Source organism: Zalophus californianus, chromosome 4 (assembly GCF_009762305.2).
Source record: "Zalophus californianus isolate mZalCal1 chromosome 4, mZalCal1.pri.v2, whole genome shotgun sequence".
NCBI classification, from domain to species: domain Eukaryota; kingdom Metazoa; phylum Chordata; class Mammalia; order Carnivora; family Otariidae; genus Zalophus; species Zalophus californianus.
Window position 1 is genome coordinate 1,287,333 of NC_045598.1, and position 26,284 is coordinate 1,313,616.

The 26,284-nt window shown below is 65.7% G+C and overlaps 2 protein-coding genes across 6 annotated transcripts in view; one reads left to right on the top strand and one right to left on the bottom strand.

Moving 5' to 3' along the window:
- The window catches only part of PLCH2 (phospholipase C eta 2), a 34,004-nt gene extending 25,840 nt beyond the window's left edge, over positions 1-8,164 (top strand). The window contains exons 14-23 of one of the 3 annotated variants that reach the window (XM_027570084.2): positions 180-277; positions 360-542; positions 914-1,021; positions 1,668-1,792; positions 1,870-1,954; positions 2,187-2,333; positions 2,794-2,873; positions 4,935-5,688; positions 6,472-6,499; positions 6,737-6,829. In XM_027570084.2, coding sequence (XP_027425885.2) covers positions 180-277; positions 360-542; positions 914-1,021; positions 1,668-1,792; positions 1,870-1,954; positions 2,187-2,333; positions 2,794-2,873; positions 4,935-5,688; positions 6,472-6,482 — 1,591 coding nt within the window. In that variant the 3' untranslated portion in view covers positions 6,483-6,499; positions 6,737-6,829. Of the gene's footprint in view, positions 1-179; positions 278-359; positions 543-913; positions 1,022-1,667; positions 1,793-1,869; positions 1,955-2,186; positions 2,334-2,793; positions 2,874-4,934; positions 5,689-6,471; positions 6,500-6,736 lie in introns of all 3 variants that reach the window. The other 2 variants (XM_027570066.2, XM_027570073.2) reach the window with 2 other exon arrangements.
- Positions 8,165-10,385: 2,221 nt separating this feature from the next.
- On the bottom strand, positions 10,386-25,884 carry PANK4 (pantothenate kinase 4 (inactive)). 3 transcript variants are annotated; one of them, XM_027570098.1, is made up of 19 exons: positions 25,718-25,884; positions 21,437-21,519; positions 20,856-21,070; positions 20,160-20,343; positions 19,786-19,878; positions 19,303-19,456; positions 19,031-19,212; positions 18,403-18,484; positions 17,811-17,911; positions 15,616-15,771; positions 14,854-14,966; positions 14,514-14,601; positions 13,698-13,849; positions 12,749-12,804; positions 12,598-12,647; positions 12,100-12,204; positions 11,677-11,777; positions 11,496-11,564; positions 10,386-10,953 (listed from the first exon to the last, which is right to left on the bottom strand). In XM_027570098.1, the coding sequence occupies exons 1-19, from the start codon at positions 25,839-25,841 to the stop codon at positions 10,740-10,742; spliced, it is 2,322 nt and encodes a 773-aa protein (XP_027425899.1). In that variant the 5' UTR covers positions 25,842-25,884; the 3' UTR covers positions 10,386-10,739. The 3 variants fall into 3 exon arrangements, with proteins under 3 accessions (XP_027425899.1, XP_027425916.1, XP_027425909.1); XM_027570115.1 differs by having other exon boundaries at positions 20,160-20,366; positions 25,718-25,833; XM_027570108.1 differs by lacking the exons at positions 17,811-17,911; positions 18,403-18,484.
- Positions 25,885-26,284: the final 400 nt, after the last annotated feature.

Genomic DNA, 26,284 nt, shown 5'->3' on the forward strand with positions numbered 1-26,284 from the left:
TGTCCTTCCTCAGTGTCCACTGCACATCCCGGCACCGGCAGCAGGGCGTAGTGGACGTCAGGGGGATGTTCTGCATGAATCAGTGAGCCCGGCTCGCAAACCGTGGAGCCCAGGCTGGCCTGAGTCAGGAGGGGCGTCCACCCTGGGGTCCTGACCGCTGTTGCCCACGCTCCCCGCAGGGCGAGCCGGCAGAAGAAGACCATGAAGCTGTCCCGCGCCCTCTCGAACCTGGTGAAGTACACCAAGTCTGTGGGCATGCACGACGTGGAGGCGGAGGGTGAGGGGACGAGGGCCCCGGTGGCGTGTGGGAGGGCTGGGCCGTGGCCTGGGCGTGCCTCTGAGCCGCCCCTCCCCCACAGTGGCGTCCAGCTGGCAGGTGTCGTCCTTCAGTGAGACCAGGGCCCAGCAGATCCTGCAGCAGAAGCCGGCCCAGTACCTCCGCTTCAACCAGCACCAGCTCTCCCGCATCTACCCCTCCTCCTACCGCGTGGACTCCAGCAACTACAACCCGCAGCCCTTCTGGAACGCGGGCTGCCAGATGGGTGCATGTCGCTGGGACCGTGAACGGGGGGCCCAGCGCTCCGAGGAGGCTGGGCTTGGCTTCCCGGCCAGTGGCTTTGGAGAGCCTCCACTGCATCCCACCAGTGTCACCGGGCTGGCACTGGGGTGGGGTCCTTGAGACCCCGGGACACGGTGCAAAAGACAGAGGCGCATCAGCCCACGTGCTCCTAGGGGAGGCAGGGGGCTGGCTGTGTGAGGCTCCAGGGGCATCCCGCGGGGACGCTGACCCTGGTCGTGCACCACCGTGAGCCTGGGGCCGGCTCACATAGTAGAGTGCCGGACTCAGGGGCAGCCGAGCAGGGGAGGCAGGGGGAGGCAGGCTGGGCACTGACCAGGTCACCCTGCCCCGTAGTCGCCCTGAACTACCAGTCGGAGGGGCGGATGCTGCAGCTGAACCGCGCCAAGTTCAGTGCCAACGGGAACTGTGGCTACGTGCTCAAGCCGCAGTGCATGTGCCAGAGTGAGGCCCGGGGGCCTGGGACGCAGGGCGGGCAGGGGGCAGCTGCCGCAGGGTCACCTGGGGGGGGCCACCCGGGACACGGCCCCCCAGGATGCCAGAGGTGGGGGTGCGGTGAAGGGTCCCCACTCTGCCTGGGGTCGGCAGGGGGTGAACTAGGGAGCCCCTCACCATTCCTGGCCCCCCCCGCGGCCCCCCAGCAGGACATGTCTGGGGCAACTGCCCGTGGGGCTCAGGTCGAGGTGCCCTGGAGCGAGGGCCCGGGCCGGGCACCAGAGCCTCCCAGTCTCTCCCCAGAGCCTCCAGTTTTCTCACTGGAGACCATGTGCGCAGTTCTCCCCATTTACACCCGAATCCTCCCCCACCCCTCCTGCCACCTTTACCGCATGACGGGCCTGCAGAGCCCCATCACTGGGGCGCCCAGCACCCGGACCCCCACCCAGAGGCGGCGTGCAGAGAGGGGAGAGGACGGTGTCCTAGCTCAGGGCCGTCACAGAGGGGCCAGCACGCAGACCTCTGGTGCCCCCGAGCTGGAACCCTGCCTCCCCTCGCCCCGCCCCTGGCCTGGGGCTCCGGTCCAGTCAACGGGGTGTGGTGGGGGGCACTGTGCAGCCACTGCCCCCCTCAGCCTGGCGCCCTGGCCCCCCAGGTGTCTTCAACCCCAACTCCGAGGACCCTCTGCCCGGGCAGCTCAAGAAGCAGCTGGTGCTCCGGATCATCAGCGGGCAGCAGCTCCCCAAGCCGAGGGATTCAATGCTGGGGGACCGAGGCGAGGTAGGAGGGGCCCTGGCATGGGTGGGTGGGGCTGGAGCAACACGCCAGGCCCGGTGCCACCCCTGCCCTCCCCCCAGATCATTGACCCCTTCGTGGAGGTGGAGGTCATCGGGCTCCCCGTGGACTGCAGCAAGGAGCAGACACGTGTGGTCGACGACAATGGTGAGGCCCAGGGCCCCACAAGGCTCCACTGGCCACAGCCTCACGGGAGGGAGGGGTGGGGCCACTCCTGTGACCTGGACAACCTGCCTGCCGCCCCCCTGGGGGAGCCTGGCTCAGAGCCTGGTCCCGGGTGCTGCTCCTCTCGGCCCAGGCACCGGAAGAGGGCGTGGGCCCCAGTGGCCTCCAGGCTGGACCTGGGGTGGGAGGTGACCCTCCTTCCGGTGGCCTCCAGGATTCAACCCCGTGTGGGAGGAGACCCTGGTGTTCACTGTGCATATGCCTGAGATCGCCCTGGTGCGCTTCCTCGTCTGGGACCATGACCCCATTGGGCGTGACTTCATTGGCCAGAGGACACTGGCCTTCAGCAGCATGATGCCAGGTGGGCAGGGGGGCCGGCAGGGTGGGGAGGGGTGGTGTCCTCCATAATAGACACCAACGTCCCCTGCTCAGGCAGGCATCCACCATAGAGACCAGCATTCCACCCCAGACCAGCGTACCCCACAGAGACCCGTCCCCCCACACACAGACCAGTGTCCCCTATAGGTCAGCTGAGGGCACCAGGGCTGACCTTCCTCCTATGGGTCGGCTCCTGTCATGGGTGGGTCTAGGGACACAGAGCGAGCTGAGGAAGGCACAAGGCCAAGGGCACTTTGTGGATGGGGGAGGGGAGGGGTGCTCAGGTGCCGTGTGCCGCCCGGCCCCCAGGAAGAGGAAGAGCCTGCAATACCAGCGGGCTTCCTGGAGGAGGAGTCCCCAGAACTGGGCCTCACGGGTTGGATTCAAGGCCTCAGGACCTTTGAGCAGAGTGGGGCAGGGTGAGCCGTGACCGGCTATTTCAGGCTATCGGCACGTGTACCTGGAGGGGATGGAAGAGGCCTCCATCTTTGTCCACGTGGCCGTCAGTGATATCAGTGGTAAGGTGAGTGCCGCCTGCAGGACCACCGGCCTCGCCCCAGCCCCAGTCCCACCCCAGCCATGTTGCCAGGGCTGTTGGGCCTCCTAGTTACTCACTGGGCCTGTCTCTACACCTGCAAAGTGGGGGGTGGGGGCACCTGACGTCCGTGTCCCGCGGCCGCTGCAGCCCCTGCCCCGCTCCCCGTCTCTCCTGAGCCTCCTCACGCCTTCTGTGTCTCAGGGCCCCCAGTTCTCCGTCCGTCTCTGGCTGGAAGGGGTCCGCCTGGCTTTGCCCCCTGTCCCCCGTGTCCTTGGGTGGGGGTCCTCCTCCATCCCCCCAGTTCTGAGCTCCGGGCCCAGGCGGGGCCAGCGCGTGGCGGTCTGTCGGGCGTGCTTGGGGGGCCCGTGTGGTCCTGGCGCCGACTGTCTCTCTCCTGCCACCTCCACGGCTCCAAGGTGCTGCCGGGTGCGGCACCGCAGGCAGCTTGGCTCTTGCCCGCCATCAAGCCGTCTCTCTGTCCTGCGTCTGCCTGTCTCCGCGGGCTCCGTGCCCGGCTGTCGGTGTCTCACAGCCGTCACTCTGTCTCTTTGGTCTTGCAGTGGGCTTCCCCATGTCCAAAGTCTACTTTTAGAAGGACAGTCCCGTTAGGAGCTCGAAGGTACCCCAGCGTCGGGGTGGCGGAGCCGCCCGCCCCCACCTGCATGCTCAGGCCGTCCCCATTAGCATCCGTGACTCCTGGTAGCGTTTTGGAGACTGTCCGCTCATGTGACATGGATCGTGGTGTGGTTCTGGGATCCCCCGGGCCATGTTCAGCCACAGAGCAGCATTTATGAGGCAGGTCCAGGACTCCGGCGAGGCCCCCTGTGCGTGCAGCCCTCCCGGCCTTCCGTCCCTCCTCTGTCCTCTGCCCCGTGCCCCCGCTCCTCTGTGTCCAGTCCTCTAGCTCGGAGCGCTGCTGGCACCCCTGCACCCATCGCCCTCCCTGCCCTTGCCCTTCCTCTCTGCGCCTCCCCCCCCCACCGTGTGCTCCCCGGCTCTGTGTGTACCTGCTGTGGGGTGGGGAGGCCCCCGGGACCAGGAGCTCTGAGCTTGAATCCTGGACCTTCTTCTAAATGACTTTGCAGCCAACTTTGACCAAATTGCTCTGGATTTGGGATCTTGAATCGGGAAGCCGATTCAAGTGCTGGCCCCGTGAACGCCACTGCCCAGAGTGCTCCCGTGTCCCTGGGGAGTCGTGGCTGTTGTTGGGGCCTCTGCATGTGAGGACCCTCTGGCCTCTGCACTCTGGAGACGCAGCTCCTGGCCTCCCCAGCGGTACCCCAGGCCCCTGCTGGCCACTCTGGGGACCCCCGGCTGTTCTCCTCGGGCAGGAAGGCCGAGGCCAGCAGCAGTTCAGGGAAGGCCGAGGCAGCACGGGCTCTGCCCTTAGGATGGCTGTGCAGAGAGCAGGGTGAGGCTGGAAGCAGCCAGGAAGGCTTCCCAGAAGAGGCAGCACCACTGGGGCAGCGGGCGGGTAGGGACATGGGAGAGCAGACCGCTGGCCTGCGCCCGGCTTTGCTTGCTTCCTCGGCCTGTGGCGCCCGAGGGCAGGGTGAGCGTGAGCGTGGTGGTGCCTGCTTCCGTGGGGTTCTCCCTCATCTCTCGCCCCCTGCCAGTGCCACTCTGGGGGCCCTGTGCCGGCCTGCTCTGCCAGAGCCGGGGGCTTTGGGGACCTGCGAGGGGTACATGTGTGGGCGCAGGAGCCAGACTTCAAGGTCCCTGTTTGGAGAAGCCTGGGCCTCCTCCTTGCGGCCCTCACTGGGCCCGCGTGTCCTGTGCTGTGCTCAGGGAAGGCGGACTCATTCTTGGTCTATGCCAAGGCCACGGCAGCTGCTGTCCCTGGCAGGGGCACCCTGGGGACCCTCTCCCCTACGTGCAGCTGTGAGCGGCACAAGCCTGACATGCCCGCTGGTGCCTTCGCCAAGCTGGCTCTGGGGCTGCAGCAGGCTCAGCCTGGTCACCGCCGGCCACAGTGTGCCTGGACGGGGCGGGAGGTCCCTGGCCCCGGTGCCTGGCTACCGGCTATGTGGGCTCCTTCTCTTGCAGGTCAAGCAGGCTCTGGGCCTAAAAGGCCTGTTCCTCAGAGGCCCAAAGCCCGGCTCCCTGGACAGTCATGCTGCTGGGCGGCCCCTGCCCCGGCCTTCTGTTAGCCAGCGGCTCCTGCGGCGTACGGCCAGCGCCCCGACCAAGAGCCAGAAGCCGGGCCGCAAGGCCCTCCTGGAGCTGGTCCTGGGCGCGCGGGACACAGGCTCCGAGGGGGAGGCCCGTGACGTGGCAGCCCCCAGCCCCGGTCCCGCTCTGGAGGCCTCAGCCCCTGAGGAGCCCGGCAGCCCCCGAGGTAAGGCGCCAGTGAGGAAGAGCCCGGCGCAGGGGAGTCTGGCCCAGGAGCAGCCCTCTTGTGCCCCTGAGGGCCCTGGGCCTGCCGGGATGGCCGCCACCTGCATGAAGTGCGTGGTGGGCTCCTGCGCTGGTGAGGACGCGGAGGGCCTGTGGCGGGGGCGGCTGCCCGGCCCGGGGCCCGCAGCCGCGCACGAGGCCATCAGTCAGCAGCCCCGCTCCCTGGCGGACTCGCTGGGGACTCCCTGCCCCGGCGTGGGGAGACGCAGAGGGGCCAGGTGGCAGGGTCCGGGCGGCGGCAGCTCCGTGTCCTCGGACTCCAGCGGCCTGGGCAGCCCCGAGGTGGTCCCGCGCTGGCCCGAGGGCGCCCACAGGCAGGCAGGGGCCCTGCAGAGGGAGATGAATGCCTTGTTCGTTCAAAAGCTGGAGGAGATTAGGAGTAAATCCTCCATGCTGTCCACCGGTAAGACCAGACGCTCCTGGCCGGCGTCCTGTGCTGCCCCCTCACCGCCCCTCGGCATGGCCTGGGCCGGGCGTGATCCCTGCGCTTCTGCGTCCCAAACCGCCGTCTCCGTGTGCTCATCCTGGCTTCCTTCCCCTTGCCCCGCTGGCTTGCCTGGGGGTCCCCGGTAGCCGCAGCACCCCTTCCCCATCTGATGGTGCCGAGCCCTAGGCCTCTTGCCCCCAGAGGCACCCCCAAACCCCCAAGTGGCCCGGAAAAGCGAGAGCAGGTCTGACTCCAGCTGCTGTGTGTGCCCGTCGGGCCTTCGCGCTGGCCTGCCCTGCCTGCTCCTGAAGCCTTTCCCCAGACCTGGGGGCAGCTTCCAGCCGCCCCCTCCCCAGCCCAGGGCCGGGCTGCAGGTGTTTGGCTGCTGGCCCTGCACTGCAGTCCTCCGAGAAGCCTGGTGTGGGTCGGTGCAGCACTGCAAGGCGGCCCCCGACGCCACCGCCGGTGCCCGGGCCCCAGCGTTTGCAGGGCTGGGGCAGATCGCACCTGCCCCCCGGCCCTGGGCGCTCCGTTGTGGCCTGAGCCGAGCCGAGCCGCGGCTGGGACAGGCAACAGCCCGAGGGCACCTTGTCAGGGAACCCCAGCCTGGGGAGGGGCTGAAAGCTGAGCCGTTCCCTCCCCCAGACCCCCATCCCTCCCTGCGCCCCGCCCAGCCTTGCTGTTTGTCTGTCCACCTGCCAGCCCCACCCACACGCTGACCACCCTGTTCTCCTTTCTGTCCCCACGCTGCCTCCATAGTTAGGGACTGAGAGCAGCCGAGTGCCAGGTAATGGGGCCCAGCCCCCGTGTGCCCTGTGCCATCCCCGGCCCCGGCCTGTCCGGGGGCCCTGTGGACCCTGCCTGTGGGCACAGACTGTCTGCTCCCCCCGCCCCAGCCGCAGCAGAGCCGGAGGGCAGGGTGGGGGCAGCTGTGTGCACACGGAAGAGCCTGGCCGCTGAGGGTCCTGGGAGCACTGTCCACGGGGGGACGCGCCCAGCATGGTTCTCTCCCTCTCGTCCACAGATACCCACTCCTTCTCCGTGCAGAGGACGGGCTCCTCCCTATGTGGTCTGGAAACCATTGCTGAGGAGCCAGCCCCGGGCCCTGGCCCCCCACCTCTGGCGGCTGCCCCCCCCAGCCCCTCCCCGGGAGGGCCCCCACGCACCTCGGGACCCCGCGCCAAAGTGGCGAGCCCCCCAGCGGTAGCTCTGGGAGCTTCCGCGCCCTTCCAGCCCGGGACCCAGAGCCGAGGGGACATGGAGCCAGCCCCGGAAAGCCGGCGCAGGGTGTACAATGGCGGGGGCCCCGGGGGGGCGCGTGAGGGCGTCCCTAACAGCCAGATGGTCCGAAAGGCGGAGAGTGAGGGGCAGGTGCCCTCGGAGCTCCCAGGCGGATGGCGGCCCCTGGCTGGGCCCTGCCCCACCGTGTACTCAGACGTCACGGGCGGAGACAGGCTGTGGCGGCGGCTGGAACCAGGGGGCCATCGCGACAGCGTGTCCTCATCCTCCAGCGTGTCGTCCAGCGACACGGTCATCGACCTCTCCCTGCCGGGCCTGGGCCTGGGCCTGGGCCTGGGTCTGGGCCGCGAGAGTGTCCCGGGGGCCCCAGCCGGACGCCTGCCCCTGCGGCCCTGCTCTGCCACGGCCGCCCGCCTGGACCTGCCTGCCGTGACCAAGAGCAAATCCAGCCCCAACCTGCGGGCTGCCAGCCAGCTGCCCGCCACACCAGGAGACCTTCCGCCGCGGCCCCCGGCCCCTAGGCCGCCCTGGGGCCGCCTCCCTCTGGCGGGCCTCCGGGACTGCCCTGCGGCTGCCAAGTCCAAGAGCCTGGGGGACCTGACTGCTGATGACTTTGCGCCCCGGGTGGAGATCCTGGGCCAGAGCCTGGGCCTGGCGGGGGAGGGGCGGGCTGGGCGGGGGGCGCGGCGGGACGCGCTGACGGAGCAGCTGCGCTGGCTCACGGGCTTCCAGCAGGCTGGCGACATCACCTCGCCCACCAGCCTGACTGTGGGCCTGACTGTGGCGGGGGAAGGGGCGCCTGGGCCCCCCGGCTTCCTGCGGCGCTCCTCCTCTCGCAGCCAGAGCCGTGTGCGCGCCATCGCCAGCCGGGCCCGGCAGGCCCAGGAGCGGCAGCAGCGGCTGCAGGCCCCAAGGGCTCCCCCAGGGGAGGAGCGGGGCACCCCCGAGGGTGCCTGCTCAGGGGGCCATGGGGGCTGTGGGGATGTGCTGGCCCCCGCCAAGGGCTCTGCCGCCACTGGCCTCCTGCTCAGACTCTGAGGGACCCCCCCCAGGGTGGACCCAGGCACCCCCCAACCTTGGCGCTGAGTGCCCTCTGCCCCCCACCCGTGCCCCGGGGAGGAAGGGAGCCTGCCCGGGGTCTGGGCAGATTTTTCACCATGTTAAGATATATATGAGAGGTATTTAAATTTTTAGAGACAAAGCTTCCACGACATTAAAGTGCTGCCCGGTCCCTTCCCCGTCGTACCTGGTTTTCGGTGGTGCGGGTGCGACGCTCTAAGTGTGCGGTTCCCCGGATGCTCGTTATGTGCCCGGCACTGCCCGGGGCGCTGCCCGTTCCCTGCCCGACCGCGAGTGGCTTGTTCTGCACAAGGCCTGCTCTGTGTGGGATACTTTATAGACTCCAGGCTTGCGGACACAACTCCACTAAACAGGTTCCTGCTTGCTGGGGGGCGGGGGCACCCACCCACTCCCCCTTGTGACCACCTGCCAGGCGTTCCTGTCCTCTGTGTGAGGACAACCGTGACCTCTGTCCACAGAGGGCTCGGTGCACTGGCTCCCCAGGGAGGGGGCCTCCAGCCTCCAAGACGCAGCCCCTGTTCCCTCTCTCCCCGCCTCCCAGTCCCACTCTGGTGTGTGGGGGCATAAGCTTGACTCTGGGCAGGGACCCCAGGCCAGAGGACCCCCCAGCTGGCTAAATGCATACACTGCCCCTCCCCTGGAGAAGGCGGGATGCCAGCCAGGCCACAAGGGGCTCTGTGTCTCGGCTCATCCTGCACCCCGGCATCCGGCATCCGACCTCCACCAGAACCACCTGGGGTGCCAAGGGCCACCAAGGACCTCTGCAACAGGCAGTGACCTTTATGCAGCAGGCGGCAGGTTTGGCTGGGGAGGCCTCATGTCCCACCACCAGGGTAAGCCCTGTCGTCTTCCTGATAAGGCCCACAGGAAGCTGGACACCCGACACAAGGCTGGGTGCCAGTGGGTGGACACGGTCTCCCTCGAGATGTCCCTCTGTAGCCTCCAGGGACCTGTGCCAGCCACTTGCCCAATCTCAGCAGAGGCCTGGGTGGAGAGGGTCTGGTCTACTGGCCCCACATGCCTCCCCAGATCCACCAGGCCCCTCCTTGGGAAGCTGTGCCCCAAGGCCAGAAGGAGCAACAAGCAGGGCATTTGGGAGGTGTGCCTGGCCTTCAGAGCCCCTAGAATCTGGGGTGCGTCGAAGGGGGGCACCTGGAGGAACCTCAGCCGGGGGACTCTCAGTCAGTGCTGGGCTGGGCTGGCTGCTGGGGCTCCCGGGGGGAGAAATGGGGGCCAGTCCTTATCTAGCCCTGCGTGGGCGCTGCCGCCACCACACGGTTACCTTCCAGGGGCCAGGCTTAGCCCCTGGGAAGCCCGGGTCTGTCTCAGAAGGGTGCCTGGCAGCAGGGCGGGTCCTCCCCTTACAGCTCCGCCCAGCTGATGCAGGGCCAGGGCACCGCAGGCCCCCTGATGGGCAGGCGGGGCAGATAGGAGGGCCTGTGGGGGTGTCTGGGTGTCGGGCTGAGCCAGGCTCTGGCTGGACTTCTTGGGGCCTCCTGGGTGTCCATGCTGGGCCACCCCTGCACCAGGCAGGCCAGCGCCGCTCCCCCACCAGGAAGCAGTGGCTGGAGGGTAGTCAGGCCGAGGGGCCAGGGAAGCCACACAAAGGTGGCCGCAGCCTGCTGAACTGTGCAGGGGTGTCGGCTGGGGACGTGCAGGCCCAGACTGTGGTGTGGGGTTGAGGCAGGGGGACCCTTGGGGGTGGGGGTTAATGGGGACCCCCTGCTGGGCTGGCCTGGCCAAAGCGGCCACTAGCACGTGGGGCTGTGAGGGACACGTGTGTGGGTCACCGGGGGGCCCGGAATGCTGCAGGAGTGCTCACAGCCCCACGTGCGAGTGTGCAGAGCTGGGGACGGGGCTGGCCGCCTTCCAAGGCTGGCTCCCAGGCAACTGAGCAAAGCCCCGTCCGGCATGCACACGGGCGTGGCTCGGGCCCACTCCCTGCGGGAAGGGTCAGCGCTCAGCCAGCTCAGAGGCGCCCACCCTGCATAGGGCACAGCCACGTGGTCGATCAGCTCCGAGCAGGAGTGTGGGCAGCCACCAAGCCTGAGAGCCCTCGAAGGCCCTCGTGGCTGCCGCCTCCACTCAGGAGTGTGGCTCAGCCCCGTCTGTCGGTCTTGGGTGCAGTGGGGTGCAGACGCACAGGATGACCTTCCGATGACCTTCCCTGACACGCCACTGGGAGTCTCCTTGCTCTGGGCAGGGGCCGGGGATGCAGGAAGCCACGGGATGACCACAGCCACGGCCACCCTAGGGGCCCCGGCAGTAAGTGAGGGGAGACCCCGCTCCCGGCCGCCCCCGGGAAGGGCTGGCCGGGCCCGCTCTCTGTGAAACCACACGGCACGGTCTGGTGTCACTCCAGCCTCTATTCGGTGCGCCCGAGCCCCTGCTGACCTGCTGGAGACGCGAGCGTGTATTTACATCTATACATATATATGTGTGTATATATATATATATAAAAGATTATTTCACAGTTAAATATATTCCAATACGAATGTCTCACTGGACAAAAGTTGTGTCTCCCACCACGAACACGGCAGCATGAAAGAGACCCCAACGGCACAAGCACCATGCTCACACCTGGGCGCACCTGGCTCCGAGTCACAGGCGCGCGACATCAATATTCTGATTTGAACGCGGTTTCCCTGTTGCGGTCGAAATACATTCCTGACAAGCGACGAGCAGAACAGTCCGGCAGGGCAGGCGCCTCACTCGGCCGGGACCTCGTACTTGAAGATGACGCTGAAGAGCCGGCCGCCCAGCCGCTCGGCCAGCCAGGAGTTCTTGATGACGGCCAGCTTGAGGCTCTCGCAGCGCAGCGCCGCGTGGTAGTTGGTGTGGACGGCGCGGCCCATGCCCTCGATGACCACCAGGTCTGCACCTCGTTCCCGAACCAGCACGGCCAGCCCCTTGTCCAGGCGGCTTCGGGGAGGAAGGGGGCGGTGAGGCAGGGGTGGCGGGGCCTCACCCCCGCACTGAGCTGCCCCCGGGGAGATGCCACACCCTGCGTCCCCACAAGGGCAGCAACTGGAAAGAATGCCCGAGGACCCCTGGCCCCCAGCTCGCTACATCCCTGGGCTCAAAGTCACCGCCCCCCCCCCCGCCCCGCCCCGCAAACCGGGCCTGACGACGCTTCTCGATGTGGAACTGATGGAATCCCCTTCCTGGTTAAAGCCAGCCCAGGAAGGAGGAGGCCGGCCCGGAGAACCGTTCTGGCCCCGGGCAGGCTCCCAACGGCTGGTTCTCACGCCCTAGGATCCCCAGGGTCCAAAACATCAATGCGGTGACCCAACTGTCAGAGCTGGGGGGCCTTGGGGGCGTCTGCCTCTCTTCACGAGACGAGGCACACCCAGCCCACGGTGCGGCCAACGGGTCCTGAGCCCACCGCCCAGGTCCCCACCAAAGGGCTGCTGCCCGGCACGTGCGCTGGGGGCTGGGGGCAGGCGTGGAGGAGCCTCGGGTACCTGAGGTCCAGACACGGGGAGCTGGAGCCCGTCTGCATCAGCAGCAGCCTCTCCTCTCTGAGTGCCGAGCTGCCGAGCACAAGGGGTTGGTTGGCGCCCTGGGAGTCGGCACCCCAGACACTCCCACAGTGCCTCCACCTGTCCATGCAGCGCCCCACCCCCAGGCTCCCAGCCAGCTTACTGGACGACGGGGTCCATGGCCGCGATGCGCTCGGCCACAATGAGGGACTCGCAGTAGGTCACGTCGTTCAAGGCGGGTCCCGAGTTGCACGCCAGGATGACCTGCAGCAGGACACCCCAAGCTTTGTAGGGACCTCAGCCACCAACCAGCACCGAGCCAGCCTTTGTGCGCCCGCCCACCTGGGGCTGCCGGCTGAGAAGCACGACCCCCGATGACCTCTCACTGCTCGGTGGCCTCCAGGAAGGCCGGCTCCCGGGTCGGGATGAAGACGGCCCCAGAACACTGCAGTCAGGCTGACCCAAGGTCCGTGGTGTGACAAGCCTCACCCGAACCTACCTGCCCCGCACAGAGACCATGACAGCGCCAACCCCACTGCGAGTGGAGGGCCCAGGGCAGGGGTCCCGCCGCGGCCTGGACGCTCACCTCCGTCCCTCTAGAGAGAAGCTCCCTGACAAAGGGGAAGACTCCCAAAATGACGTCTATTCCACTGTTATCTGCGAAAATTAAGGCACATTTGTGAGGGGGCCCCTGTAAGACAAAACCAGGACGTTCAGTTGGGAACAGGCGCGTCCAAGCGTTGCAGACACCTCCGTACTCCACACTCCCCGCAGGCCGAGGCCGAGGGCTGCTGGCTCCCATGGGCGCTGGGGTGCTGGGGGGCAGGGCGCCTGGGCCTCTTCCAGAACTGCGGCCCCAACGACCTCTGAGCCACGGCCACTGACCTAACCAGGAGAGCCTGCAGGAGTCGGGCTGGAGCAGGGGCCAGTGGCCGGGGGGAGTGGGCTACGGCGTGAGACTCCAGGGGGCCCTCAGTGCACTACCCTGGGGCAGCCGCGCACCATCTCCCGTGGCCCTCCCCGCCTTCCGGGCCTCGAGAGCACGGCCTGGCCCTGGGGCAGAGGCGGGGGCAGTGGTGTGTACCTTCAGTCTCTGAAGCCACTTGCTGTAGGAGTCCACGAGCCACGGCCGCTCTGTGGGACACGGTCACGGTCAGCCACACCATCCCCCACAGGCTCGCTCCCCTCCCGCAGCTGTCCCCTCAGCACAAGAGGGGAGCCCTGGGCATCCCTACCTTGCAGCTTCATCTTCGCCTCCTCAAAGCCAAACTGGGGGTCAGATTCAAGGACACTGTGGAGAAGAAAACAAGTCACGGAAGCCCCCAAACCTCAGCTTCCAGCATTCACTACAGAGCCCAGAGGAAGCATTTCCCAAACTGGCCGAGCGTGCTAGGATCCCTAGCAGGTCCCCAGAGCAGCGGCGGTCTGGGCAACCCCCGCTCCAGAGCCTGGGACGTGGTATGGGGCTGGGAGCAGGGTGAGGGGTGGAAGGTCCTGAGTGTGTGGCGGCCTCCGGCAAGGCCCCGGGTCAGCACCAGCCTCGCCCGGCACATGCCCCCACGTGTCACCCAAAGGGAGAGCCAGTGACGGGGGGGGTGGCTCTTCTCAATGTGGACCCAGCAAGGGCCAGGACAGGACCCCAGGTGGGCGTCCCGCAAAGGGAGAGACCTTGTTCTGTGGTGGGCGGGCCAGCCGTCGAGGCCCAGGGTTGGGCCAGGGGGACCACTCCCTCAGGGTCCCCCGGGGGAATCCTACAGCACCCCCAGACTGAGAGCCCAGGCCGGGCACTCAGGGAGCCTGGGCTGCATGCTCCCACCCGAGTCTGTAGGCTCCTTCGGTAAGCACCTCCTTCGCCCAATTTCAAATGTTCAGTGTGGTTTGAGTCCCACCCTAATGTGCGAACCCGGGATTTGCATTTCGGCGTCTGAAAACATTAGCCCCCAAATCCACACCCTGGCTGTCCGTGTGCCTGCTCTGAACAGGCTCGGGGCAGCACGGCCAGAAAGCCGCCGGTCATTCCTGGGGCCACTCACGCCCCCAGCAAAGCCCAGGGCTCCGGGACCCCGTCCCCCCCACAGCTGCCCCCTCTGGGGCCGGGCTGGGGCGCTGCCTGAGCCTGAGCCGGAGCGAGCAGGCAGGGCAGGGCTGAAGCGTGGAGGGGCTGGGAAGGCATTGGGCACCTACTCGGAGACGGCTTTCGCTCCCCAGTCGAAGACGTTCCCGGCCAGCAAGCCCTTCACCAGGGCCAGCTGCCTGTCCTCCCAGCCCAGGGCGTCCAGACCGCGGATCACCCTTGGGAAGCACTTTAGCGCGACCCCGTTTTCCTTCTGCTTGACCTGTGGGGAGAGGCCAGCCCTGGTCAGAGTGGAGGCGCGGCCCTGCCTTCCTCAGGCCCTCGGCGGACAAGGTCACCACAAAGCCGCCCTAAGGGGACAGAAAGCCCAGCGCTCCGCCACGGGCTCACGCAAACCAAGGTGTTAACATGTACCGATTCGGAGTGGCGCGGTGTGGGCAGCAGTTGGGCGGCGTCCGGGCCCACGCACACTTACAGACCGTGGCGTGGTCATGCCATGGCCCCGGGCAGGGCAGAGAAGGGCCTTGGTGAACTCGGACCCTCGCAGGAGCCCGGCGCCCCATCGCCAGACACTCCGTCCGAGGGCGAGGGAGGTGGGAAGCGGCGTGCAGCGCTGGCTCTGAGCCCTGGCCGCCAACCCCGGGCACACGGCCTTCTGGGCAGAACGGCCTGAGGAGGAGGGTGGCACCTCCCGGCCGGCTGCCGGGCTCCAGCTGGCTTGTCGCCTGCGAGGGCAGGACTTGCGTCCACCAACGGCAACTTTGAGACTGTAAGCCGACCCCACCAGGCCAGAGACAGGCAAGCCTCCAACCCTGGGCTCCTTAGCAGGCGCTGCCAACCAAGAGGCCACCCCAGGCTGCTCCCCTGCTCCCTGCTACCTGTGTTTCCTCGCAGGCGCCAGCCCAGCGCAGGAAGGCGGCACTCACTTTGGAGTAGGGGTCCGGGAAGTTGAACTCATTCAAGCAGTGCTCCCTCGTGTCCAAGAGGCTGCGCACAGTCAGGGTCCCGTAAGCACTGAGGAAGAGGCAGGGAAAGGGCAGCTCAGGGGGTTGATGGCCAAGCACGCTGCCCACTGCCTCTGCCCCCGAGGGCGTCTTCGTGGTGCCCGGCTGCCGCAGGAGTGTCCAGCAAAGCAGCAGAGGGGGCAAGCCCGCCTGGCCCTGCCGAGCGGCCCCAGAGCGCGTGCGGGCAGAGCCAGGTGCAGGGGGCACGGTGGCCCCAGGGGCGGCTCCTTCAGTGCTGGGCCGGGGGCAGCGGGACACTCACAAGGGCTGGTGTCTCAGCGTCTGCAGCTTGCTCCAGTACTTCTGCCGGAACTTCTCTGCCCTCTCGGCGGCATCCACTGAGCCTGGCTGGCTGGCCACAGCACGTTTCACCACCTGCCAAGCACAGGGCGCTCAGCTCAGCCAGGGCCATGGTCTGAGCGCATCCCCACGCACAGGCCCATGGCCACTGGAGATTAGTGTCCCTGGGGGCTTTCCCCCGCGGGGTGGGAACGGGGTCACCGCTAGCCCCCAGCCGAGGCTCGGAGCCACACCTCCCGGGGGGACAGGTGGCTTGGGACCATCCCCCGAGGCTGCACGGGGTCTGGGGCTGGGGGCCCTCACTCTGAGGACAGAGCCCTGGCGCCTGCGAGGCTTGAGGAGAGACACATGTTCCCGGGGTGGGGGGGGTGAAGGCCTGAGACGCCACCCACCAGAGCCTGGAATCCAACTGCTGTTGGCCCTGGCCCTGCGCAAACCGTGTGCCTCTGAAGAAACGCAGTCACCAGCACGGGGATTTGGCGTGCTTGTGAGACATGTGCCTCGCCGGAGCACACCCCAACGTGCGGACCCAATCCACACCCAGGGGTCACGTTTACATCTGAAGAATAGGAGTCACCCCGCAAACTCCAACACCGAGCCCACGGCCACTGGAGCGCACCCCTCCTCTTTCACCACACCTGTCGCTCGTTCCTCGGGAGCCCTAGGTTTCCAGAGACGCCCATCTCTTGTCCCCAGGGGCGCCCGGCCCGCCCCGAGCCCTCACCCCGTCCAGGGCCTCCTCGAAGCAGGTGAGCCAGTACTTGCGGGCCAGGGCGTCGTCCGTCAGGTCGACCGTGTCGGGCACATAGGAAGACGGGTCCAGAAGGAGTGGCAGGTTGACCAGCGGCCGCTCCAGCCGGTCCATCTCCAGCAAGTCAAACTGGGAGGGCAAGAGGCAGTGTGCGTGTCAGCTGGGTGGTTCCGGAAGTTCGAGACCCTTGTGCGAGTCCTAGAGCCAGCTTCTCTGTGGGGACGGCCGAGACGGCCGTTCTTCCCGGGCCCCGCCCACCCACCTTGCAGTCCTCTGCGGCCTCAGCACCCAGAACCAGGCTCCCAGATCCTGATCTGGTCCCAGATCTGCCCAGCCCCACAGAGGCCACGTCCCTCCCGTGTGTGCAGCTTCCTCCCAGTGGCTCTGCTGTTCTTGCCACAGGGGGGCCCCGGGGTCGGAGTCCCCGCACCAGCGTGCGCCCCTCTCCCCACACACACAGCTGCCCTTCCGGACCCCGTTTCTGCTGCTCCAGCCTCCGCAGGCATGGTCCCCTCTCTGCCCAGCAGGCCCTTGTCCTGTGACTCCCGTGGCACTGTGCCCACGGCAAGGCCATGGGGACCCCGCGGGGCAGGTAGTCAGGCTCCCACACTGGCTACGCCGAGGGAGTGGGGCCCCTCTGGCCCGTGGTGCTACCCGTGGGCGCCAGCGACAGGCACGCGCTCTGGTCGTTCCCAAAGGAGCGGTCGCTCGGCCACCTGGCGTTTTAAGTTTTACGTTGTGAAGACGAAGCTGGTGTGTCACCAGCCCTGGTCCTCGGCGACCTGCTCACACTTCACTTGGCACGTGCCTGGCAGCCCTCCCCCCGCTCCCTAGGGAAGGACCGGCCACACGCTGCCGCGCCCCTGACTTGGCTCTTGTCTGCGGGCAGCCTTCTGACTGGCAAGCTGGGGGGTGAGGAGCAGGTGTGCTCCGCACTGCGGGCACCTGGGGACACACTGGCTTTCGGACGCCCCGAATGACAGGAAGCTCAGCCAGGAAACAGCCGGTACATTTCCAGGCGATGAAAGAAAGTGGGCGGTCACCATCTCTGGGGCCTCAGCCGGGTTTCAGGGGCTCCCCCGCTACCCGACAAGCACTTCAAACCTCAGCTTTGCCGCGTGTAGGCTCCACACATCCGTGTGAAGTGGGGGGGGGGGGGTCACACGGAGACCCAGCACGACAGGTGTGCGAGGCTTGGAGTGTGGGGGGAGTCGAGCTGGCATGCACACCAACTCTGATACACGCGTTCCTTGCTCACATATCCATTTGGCTTTGTGATCCCTAAAGCAGGAATCCACGTTGCCCCTCCACAAATCAGAAGCCGGGGATCAGAGATGCAGAGACTCCTTGCGTGCCAGTCACTTGCTCTGGCCAGGCCCGGGGCGTGCGGCCCTGAGAGGGGAGTTCTCTCCCAAGAAGTCATGATTAGAGCACGCACATTCTCACAATGCTTATGCCAACTAGTAAGAGAATCTGCATGTCTACAACCAAAAAATCAGCTTTGCATCCAAAAAGCCAGCAGGCTGGTTCTGAAGGAGGTATTCTGACTCACGTGCCCAGACTGGCCGCCTGGACTTGTCCAGCTGGTTCTCTAATCCGGTGCCCGAATTCTGCTAAGCGTTCAGAGACTTACAAGAGTAACATTTAGGGGGACGTCCTCAGTAAGCCTGTGATTTCTCCAGGACGGGCCATGGTGGCAGCGTCCTGTGTCTGGCTGACACTGGTCCTGGTGGGAGACCCTCTATGCTCGCTCAGCAGGCTGGAGGAGCCCCCGCCCAGTCACGTGGGCGTCTCCCCAGCTGAGGGTTGAGGAATGGGCAGGAAACTTCCCAGGACAGCAGACTCTGTCCTTTCATCTGCTTTGAAACGATCAGGCAGAGAACGTGGTCTAAGGCAACGCGCCTGGGGTTGGTGCTAACCCCGATTCTGCTGTCAGTGGCCCCATAATCCTGGGGAAGCACATTCCACACCCTCCCGTAAACACGGGGATAGGACTGCTCGCTCTTGGGGCTCCCGTGGAATGTTTGGGAAACACAGAAATGCTAGGGGCCTGAGGAGGGAAGCAAGAACCCTGCCTCTCTATTGTAATGTCCACAGTTGGTCAGTGGCCAGTCTGCACCAGGAGAGAGGGTCTTGGGACCTGACCCCACCAAGGACCCCGCACTTACGGTGCCGCTCCTCGCCCGCTGCGTCGGGCAGAGCTCCGGGGACGAGCTCATCAGCCCGGAGCTGCCTGCGTAGTTCTCTCCCCAGCTGTACTGGTTAGGGTCTGGACGGGGGAAAACCAGGGGTCACCCCCAGGGGGACCACGCTGTGCCCACACCCCAGGACGGCCCGACTGCCACGGAAGGTCCCCACAACACTGAGGGAGCCTGGGGCTGTGGCACTGTGGCCTCTTGCTAGTACTGAAACCTCGTACAACGATTACTGCGACCTTTCCAAGCTTCTTAAAGCAGCCTGCCCCGCCCTTCCCAAGCACACCCTCCAAGTGGCCTTCAAAGAGGGCAGGCCGCCGAGGCACATTCCCTCGCCCTTGTCACCCAGGAGGCCCCCCGCCCCGGGGTTGGTCACGTGGCACACAAATGACCCCCTCGGAAGAACCGCTGCAGAGGGATAGCCCCCCCACCCACTGTCCCGGCCCGCAGGGACCATGTGCCACTCAGGCCATGGATTCCAGGGGGAGAGTGAAAGCGGTGGGTCAGCGCCTCCCCGGGAAGGTTAGAGACCCACACCCATGGCCTCCGTGGCCGCTGGACTCACTGTCTTGCTCTGCTCCTTTAAGAAACGCCCCGATGGCTCCCAGGTAGCCTTCATGTCTCAGGAACAGTGCCTGGACTTCCCCCTGCCACGGCAAAACCCCGCCTGAGCTGGCCCCGCCGGCACACGAGGGGAAGTCTGGGCGGTTCTAAACCAACCCAACGCAGGCGGCATCTCTCTACGCGGCAGAGCCTTCCTGAGAAGTCCGCAACACGCTTGTCAACGAAACCGCATTCAGCGCAGAAGTTAAAAGCTTGGCATTTGGAGAAATTGGAGGGTGAGTAACTTTTTCCACAAAATTAACACCCACCCAATCACCCCATGTGCAGGCCCAGCCCGGAGCGTCCCGCGGAACGACAGCCGTCTCAGAGCTCAGCTCGTCCGCAGGGGGAGACGGCCCCCAGCGTGCTCACCGCTGCCTTCATGGCCAACTCCGAGACGCCCACGGCGCGCGGGCGAGGGTGCTGGACCCCGCCACAGGAAAGAGGCAGGGGCCCGGGAGAAGTTGGCAGGGGGCGCCCCGTGTCTTGGCGGCCTGCCCTGGGCCCCCACCTTGCCCCTGGGTCAGCCGGCCATCGGGGAAGAGCGCAGCTCACAGTGCCGGTGGAGGGAGGAAGTGGAGCCCAGTTACCTTGGAGAAGAAGTTAATGCTGTAGGTGATGGTGCGCATGGTGACGGGGTGGCCCCGGATGAAGAAGCCGCCAAAATACACCCTGTCCAGGCAGTGGAGCTTCGCGTAGAGGCAGGCGAGCTGCCCGATGTCGTTGCTGATCATGTGCAGCAGACTCTTGGCCATGTCCTCCTTGGAGAAGTCTGGGAGGGGGGCACAGGCGGGGCGCTGCTGGGCGAGGCCGGGCCCGCAGGGGGCTGCCGGCGCGGGAGGGCATCAGAGGGGGCAGGTACCTCTGTCGGCCGTGGCCGACTTCCCAAAGCTGCTGGCGATGAGGTTGCCGCTCAGCCCCAGGGTCTGGTGGGCCCCGCCGTAGATGTCTTGCACCAGCATGTCCACGTTCGTGTGCTGGCCCTTGGAGGCCAAGTGCAGCAGCTCGTCGAACTTCTGCGGGGACAGGGCAGACGGAATCGTGTGTGCTGCGGGACGTGCCGGCGTCCCTACAGCCCATGGAGCAGCACGCAGAAGGCCCTCCTGTGTAGGCAGGGCTCCATGGGCCACCCCCCCGCCCGCCCCGGGTGACACTGGCGGCTCACACGGCCGTCCTGCAGCGACCAACAAACACCACCAGGACAAGGCCTGGGAAGGAGTCGCTTCCCCGCCACGCCACCAGCCGCCAGCCTCAGGCCTCACGGCCCCCAACCCTCTCCTGAGAAGATCTGGGACACAGGACTTTGAGCAGAGCCAGGAGCATCTTTCTGCAGCCGCTGGAATACCTTCGTTTTGGTGAGCAGAGCCCCAAGTCCCCAGAAGGTGCCGCCTCCGATGGAGCTGCCACCGACCCACTCGAACCTGTCTTCCGTCTCCACCTGGGACACAGCAAGCACAGGTGAGTTAGCGAGGGGGCCCCGGCCACCACCCAGCAGGTCCCGGGGCGTGGTGGCTTAGGGCGTCCCCAGACACGGGTAACGCCATTCCTGAGGGCCGAGTCTGGGCCGCCCGCCTTCCCCCAGACAGCCCACACCGGTGTCCCACAGGCGGCGGTCACCCCGGTCTGCACCTCCGTGTGCCCGGCCTGCTCCAACGGACGGCAGGTGCCCCGGCGATCCCTGCCCGGCCGCCATGCGTGGCCCTGCGAGGCGCACCTCACCTTCACAATAGAGACTCCAGAACCGATGTTGACCAACAGATACGGGAAGATGTTGGGGTGATTGGTCTGGAATCGAAACTCGGGGTCGGAATCTTTCTGATACACGAAGGCCTCGTGTGGGATGTTCTTCAGCACAAAGTTGCAGCCCTTTATCAAGCATGTCATCACGTCCTCTTTGTCCACTCTGCAAGGGACGGGGCCTGGCCACTGAAAACAGCACGGGCCCCAGAAAGCACCTCTGCTGCAGCACGGCGGCTCGGGCTGCCCCGGCCCCAGGGTCCCTCCCAGACGCTCTGCTCCCGGCCCAGAAGGTACACATGGCTCTCAAACACACAACTGACACAGCTCATACGGTTCCCTTCCCCTCTACCCTGCAAACGGCTTCGGACGGGCCAGCTGCACACACCTGAAGACCCAGCACTCTGCTGCGGAGCGCGGCCCTGGCCTCGGTCCCCACGCGGGCAAAGCCGTCAGGGACCTCTGCCCCTGCAGGACAGGGAGTGCTGCCGCAGGAGCAGGGCCCCCTTCCCTCCTCAGGCCCCCAGCCTTCCTACGCTTCGGCCACCAGAAGCCTCCTGCCAGCCCAGCCCAGAGTCTAGCCCCAGAGCAGGTCGACTGTGGCCACTTCAAAGCCTGAGCCCGACACCCAAGGCCAGCGGCCCCTGCGGCCCTCCAGCCCCCGTGGCCCCCACTAACCTCAGCCGCAGCTTCTCTTCGATGAGGTCCTTGAACTTGTACGCCCCGCCCCCGGTCGCTTGGATGACCTTTGTGTCTGTGTTGACGAGGTGGTCTTTGATGAAGTCCAGGCAGGCTTCTATGTAGGTGTTCTCGAACTTGACAAAGTGCAGCCTGGCAGTAACTTCCTCCTGGACAGAGATCTCGTAGGGTGGCTCGTGGTCCTGCTCGGCGTCCTGGGGGTACAGGGTAGGGGTCTGTGTGTGCGCGCTGCCCTCGCGGAGGGAAAGATGTGGAGATGAGGGTCCTGAACATGCACAACTCTCCATGTTGAGCTCAGGTGGGAGGCAGAGCCAGGGGAGGGGCGGGGAGGGACCATGCTTCCCAAGGAGCAGGTGCAGGTGCTCCTGCCAGGGTCCCAGATGGAAGGGGGACTGACTGAATGAGGGAGCAGGGAGGGATTTGAGTACTAGGAACGTCCAGGAAGCTAAGCCGGTGTGGGTGAGCAGCGGGGGGTTGGGGGGGCACGCAAAGAGAAAATGACGGCACCGTGTGGCTTGGGGCACCCCCTGCCTCCCAACCCAGCCTGCCAGGCGGCTCACCTTGCCCGAGTAGTCGAAGGACCGCACTCTGGCAACTTTGTGCTGCACAGTGGAGTAGTAGGCCAGCTTGGTCAGCGAGCCCCCTGCAGGGGAGACGCAGACGGAGCAAAGTGAGGGGCCAGACGGGAGGGACTGAGGCTCTTCTGCCGCACCAGGTCCTGTGCATAAGGCACTTGGTTTAACTTGAACCTAAAACTCTGAGGGGCACCAACCAGAGGAAGGGAATCAACTCTGAGACCCAAACACTCTGCTGTCTTTGAGAAAGTCTGCTCCATCCATCACAGGCCCCAGACCACATCGGGCGTGAGCCTGTCCATTTCCCCTCCGCATCAAGTCCTAGAGGAGAAAGGAAAGCGTCCTGTTTCCAGGAGGCCTCAGCGATCATTAGTGTTTCAGAAAAATTCTCTTTCAACTTCTGATCTTGAAAATGACCTGAAGAAAAAAGCCGACAAGTGCACTGTTTTCACTGACAAGCACCCCTGACCGGCCGTGCTAACGAGGGGGAAGCAATAAAAGGAGCATTTTCCCAGAGTGGATAGGCAGACAAGGGGGCTACTTTGCCAGGAATGTTCTAGCTGCCCACCCTCTCACAGCTCGGGACTGGGAGGCCACACAGGGGGCAGCAGGGTCTCCTCCCCCCGGCCAGCCTTGTGAACACCCCGGGAAGCCCAGTATCAGGAAGCAGAAGAGGCCTTTATTGGCCTGAAACATGTTTCAGGACCGCTTAAAAGGACGTCCCGAGCAGTCATTTTCAAGTCTGCAGAGTGAGGCGGCAGGTGTACCCGTGCATGGCCCGTGGTGACAGAGGGAGCAGGAGGCCTGGTGCCCAGAATGGCTTTGAAACCCACCCGGGTCTCGTGGGCTGGCCCGGGGGAGACAGAGCCCTTTGTGAGGGGGAGGCTGAAGCTAGTCTCTGACGGTTGCTTTGTGACACAATCCCAAGAGAACACACGAGAGACATGCACGGCAGGAAACACCTGAGAGCTGAAGCTCGTCCAGCTAAGAGAAACCCGCTGCCGAGAGCAAGCGTTGGGAGCCCGCCTGCCAGAGCTGCCCGCCCTCAGCGTGGACAGGACCCCCAGGATGGCCGCGACCTGCCCTTGGCGGGCCCTGCTCAGTCTGCCCGGGCACAGGCTTACTCTCATTCCTTGACCACGGGCTTTAGAGGCAGAACCTGGTCTTAAGCCTCCTTATCTGTGCTCCCTGCCCCCAATCCGGGCCTGGCCCAGAGCGTCCTTCACTGTGAATTAACTGTTTCCTAAAAAGACAAGCAATGCAAAGGGATGAAGATACACTTTGACTTTTCAAAAAGTCACCAAAACAACGCCCCCCATCACAGAAATCCAGTTTCAGATTGTGTGTTCTTTACGTGAGCTTTAAATCACAAACAAATACAAGGGGTTGGGGTTTGGGGGGGCTGTGTCTGTGTGCCCCACACCATGCACCCCACATGGGGCAATGCCCAGCAGCCCAGACACGTCTCCCTGCACCCTCTGGGGAGGGAACAGTCAGGGGTCTGGGAGGTAAGTGGGGACGTGCAGAGCAGGGTGGTCAGCCTGAACTGGAGCGAGCTCACACAGCAGAATGGCGGGGGCCGCGGGGAGAGCCGGAGAGCGGATCTGTTCTCAAGATCCCTTGGATTTAGTGAATGCCAACCCAGCCCCCAGCCAGAGGCCCTGGCATGTCACACCTAAGAGGTGCAGTGACCAGGCTGGCGAATGCGCGCAGCCCTGTGCTCACTGGTGGACACCGAAGTCTCCCCGGTCCAGGGCCAGGAGCACCCGGACTGAGAGCAGCCTGCCCGTGTTGCTCCTCCAGCCCCTGAGCCGAGACCTCCCCACTCATCCAGACCTACGGGCACCTGGCACAGGGCCATCCTCTCCTCCACCTTCTTGGCCTGTCCTTCCACTTTGTGCACCAAGGGGGACAGACACCCCAGTTTGTGCTGACAGACAAAATGTCCCTGGTGGTTTCAAAGTGGGGAATCCACCCAGCGGACATGAGTGTCCGAGAGAGGAAAAGGCCTGCCAAGAACGCAGAGCAGCTGAGCTTTCCTGGATTAAGAGGCTTGGGTGAGGGAAGAGGAAATGGGAGAAGCCTGTTTTTAAAGCAGACTGTTGACAAGCACCGTGACTGGTGGATTCAGGGTTGAGGACCCACACCCAAACGGTGACCTCCCACCAGCCTCGGGAATGAACACAAGGTCTGTCCTTCGTAACAATGAACACGTCCTTTGGAGAAACACAGACATGGGACCCAGACCCAGGGGAACCTTCCAAGAGGGGAAATGAATACTGACACTAAAAATATCCCTTCCAGTGTCCCCTGACCAGGAACCCCGCCTGGGCTTGGCACCAGAGGACAGGCGGCCCCAGGACCCCCTGGAGCCAGGGCACTTCTTCCTGGACTGCCCGCACCCTGTGGCTCCAAGCTGGCCCCCGGGGGCCACAAAGAACACTGAGGGTAAACCCTGAGCCGGCAAGCCAATTTCAGCTGCACCTCAGAAACGCTAAGTGCCAACTCATTCCCAAGGAGCAGCACCCTGCGTGTGAGTGCAGCAAAACCAAGTCTGGGCCCTTGGAGCACACACCCGACCCGGCTGTGGTCACACGGAGGCACGGGCGGGTCTCAGAAGATGCGCAGAGCAGGGCCCTGAGGGGCCTCCCGGGAGGCCTGGCTGTGGAGGACCCCCTAAGCTGGGCCTCTCAGCTTCCCCTCGCCAGCCCAACACGCACTCGGGCACGACGTTTTATCAGGACCCACGCTCGTTCTGTGCCCTGCTCCACACGGGGTTGTTCTCACCTGCCACCAGGTCAGTGCTCCACAGCACCGTCACGGGGGACCGCTCACAACCCAGCGGTCTGCGAGGTGAGAAGGCAAGATCCAGCCCACCTTTCCATGGCTCCCACCTCCCTGGAGGCCACCCTCCCCCACCCAAGGCCCAGATACTAAAGTGACTCTCAGGACCAGGGGAGGGGTGAAAGCATCACGTGCACGTGGCTCCAAGGGGACGCCCGGCTCTGCCAGGGCAGCCCAACTTGTTCCAGGAGAGAGGCACACTTGTCCAGCTTCAACAGGTCGCGTCTTACAAGTGCCCGGGGCTGCCCTGCTGGGACCACGCGCAAGCGCCTACATTCGGCTGTTGGCAGGCACAAGCAAACTGAGGCCTCAGCAGAGATCTGATGGGGGGGGCGGGGCGAGACCACCCTGGCCTGCTCCCGTAGCCTCACGCAGCAGGACACAGCCTTCCAGGGCGCCTGGGTGGCTCAGTTGGTTAAGCCACTGCCTTCGGCTCAGGTCATGATCCTGGAGTCCCGGGATCGAGTCCCGCATCGGGCTCCCCCTTCTCTGTGGGGAGCCTGCTTCTCCCTCTGCCTCTGCCTGCCACTCCCCCTGCTTGTGCTCACTCTGTCTCTCTCTCTCTCTCTATGTCAAATAAATAATAAAATATTTAAAAAAAAAAAAAAAAAAAAAGGACACAGCCTTCCATCCCCTGTGTGCACACGGGCAGAGCAGCTGAGTGCCGACGCTGACCGGATTCCAGGCCCACCTGGCCGCTTACAGCCGGTGACCTTAAACAACTCAGTTCACCTCTCTGCCCTTAGCGTCCTCATCTGTGAAAGGGGGCTGCTGGGAGGTGTCGGGCGCCAGTGCGGGACAAGGGTCCGGGGCGGGCCTGGGGCAGGAAGGTCGGACGGAGGCTGGGCGGGGCCCTGGGGGCACCCCTGCGGGCCGCGCGGCACAGGGAGGCCTTCGAAGGCTGCCAGCAAGTGCCCCAAGGTCCACGTCCAGGTCCTCCAAACTCCCGCCAAATGTCAGCCGTCCAGGAGCAGACGCGGCAGCGGGAGGGCTTCGGGCTGGGCCCGGGCGGGCAGCCCGCCGAGAGTTCCCGCGGCCCGAGGCCTGGCCGCCTTCCGTCCTCGGCGCGGCCCCAGTCGGCGGCCCCGGGCCCCTCTCATGGCCCGCACAGGCCCCGCCCGGCTGCCGACTCGACCGAGGTGGACCACCGAGGGGCCGCCGGGCCGCCCGCCTCTCCGCGCGGGACTACGAGGCCCGGCGTGCCCCGCTCCGGCCGCGCGGCGCCTGCCGGGAGTGGTAGTCCCGCCGCCGGGGCGAGCGCGGGCGCCGGCGGGCCGCGGACTACAAGGTCCGACAGGCTGTGCGCGCCGGCGGCCCGCGCCCCGCCCTTCGTCCTTGCCACCGCCCCCGGCCCGCCGGCTCCGCCGCCGGCGCCCACGCCCGCCGCGCGCCGTCCCGCTCCCGGCGCCCGCCCGCTGCTACCTATGTCAATGGCGAAGCGCTTGGCGTTCTCCAGGTTGCGGAAGATCTCGTCGGGGGGCAGCGTGATGCTCTTGTCCAGGCTGTCCCCGCTGCTCCCGCTGCCGCTCGCTCCACACTCCGCCATTTTGAATGTGCCCGGCCAGCCTAATCATCTATGGAGATATATGCGCATATATTTGACTGCTAAACGCCTTCCGCGCATACATTATGCTAATGAGCACCCGGGCCCGCCCCTCCCCGCCCGCCCCTGTGGTCCTGGCAGCTGGAGGGCCACTGGACTTGCCCGCGCGGGGGTCTTCGAGGCCGTTGGCCCAACACAAAACGCCTGGACTGTTGTCTTTGTTGCTCTTTCAGCGAGCTGGCCAGATGCTGACGTCCAGTGCTCTGAGATAGTGCAGAGGAGGCACCTGGGTTTCCAAAGACCTGCTTCTGTCAATGAGTGCAGCTGTCATCAAGGCGCGTGTGACCCACCAGCCCGGCTTTCTAGGAACGAAGGATTGTGGGTTGCAAAAGCCCCATGCAAAATGGGGGTGTAGGGGGCCCTGCTCTCCCGGCGCCCCCAGTGCA

Bases quoted from the DNA above. Each gene is read 5' to 3' on its own strand.
- PANK4 (XM_027570098.1), bottom strand. From the start codon at position 25,841: ATGGCGGAGTGTGGAGCGAGCGGCAGCGGGAGCAGCGGGGACAGCCTG. The intron at 21,520-25,717 runs GTAGCAGCGGGC...TCTCCCCTGCAG, and splicing joins GCGCTTCGCCATTGACATAG to GGGGCTCGCTGACCAAGCTG. The intron at 21,071-21,436 runs GTGAGCCGCCTG...CTGTACCCCCAG, and splicing joins CCTTCGACTACTCGGGCAAG to GACGCCGAGCAGGACCACGA.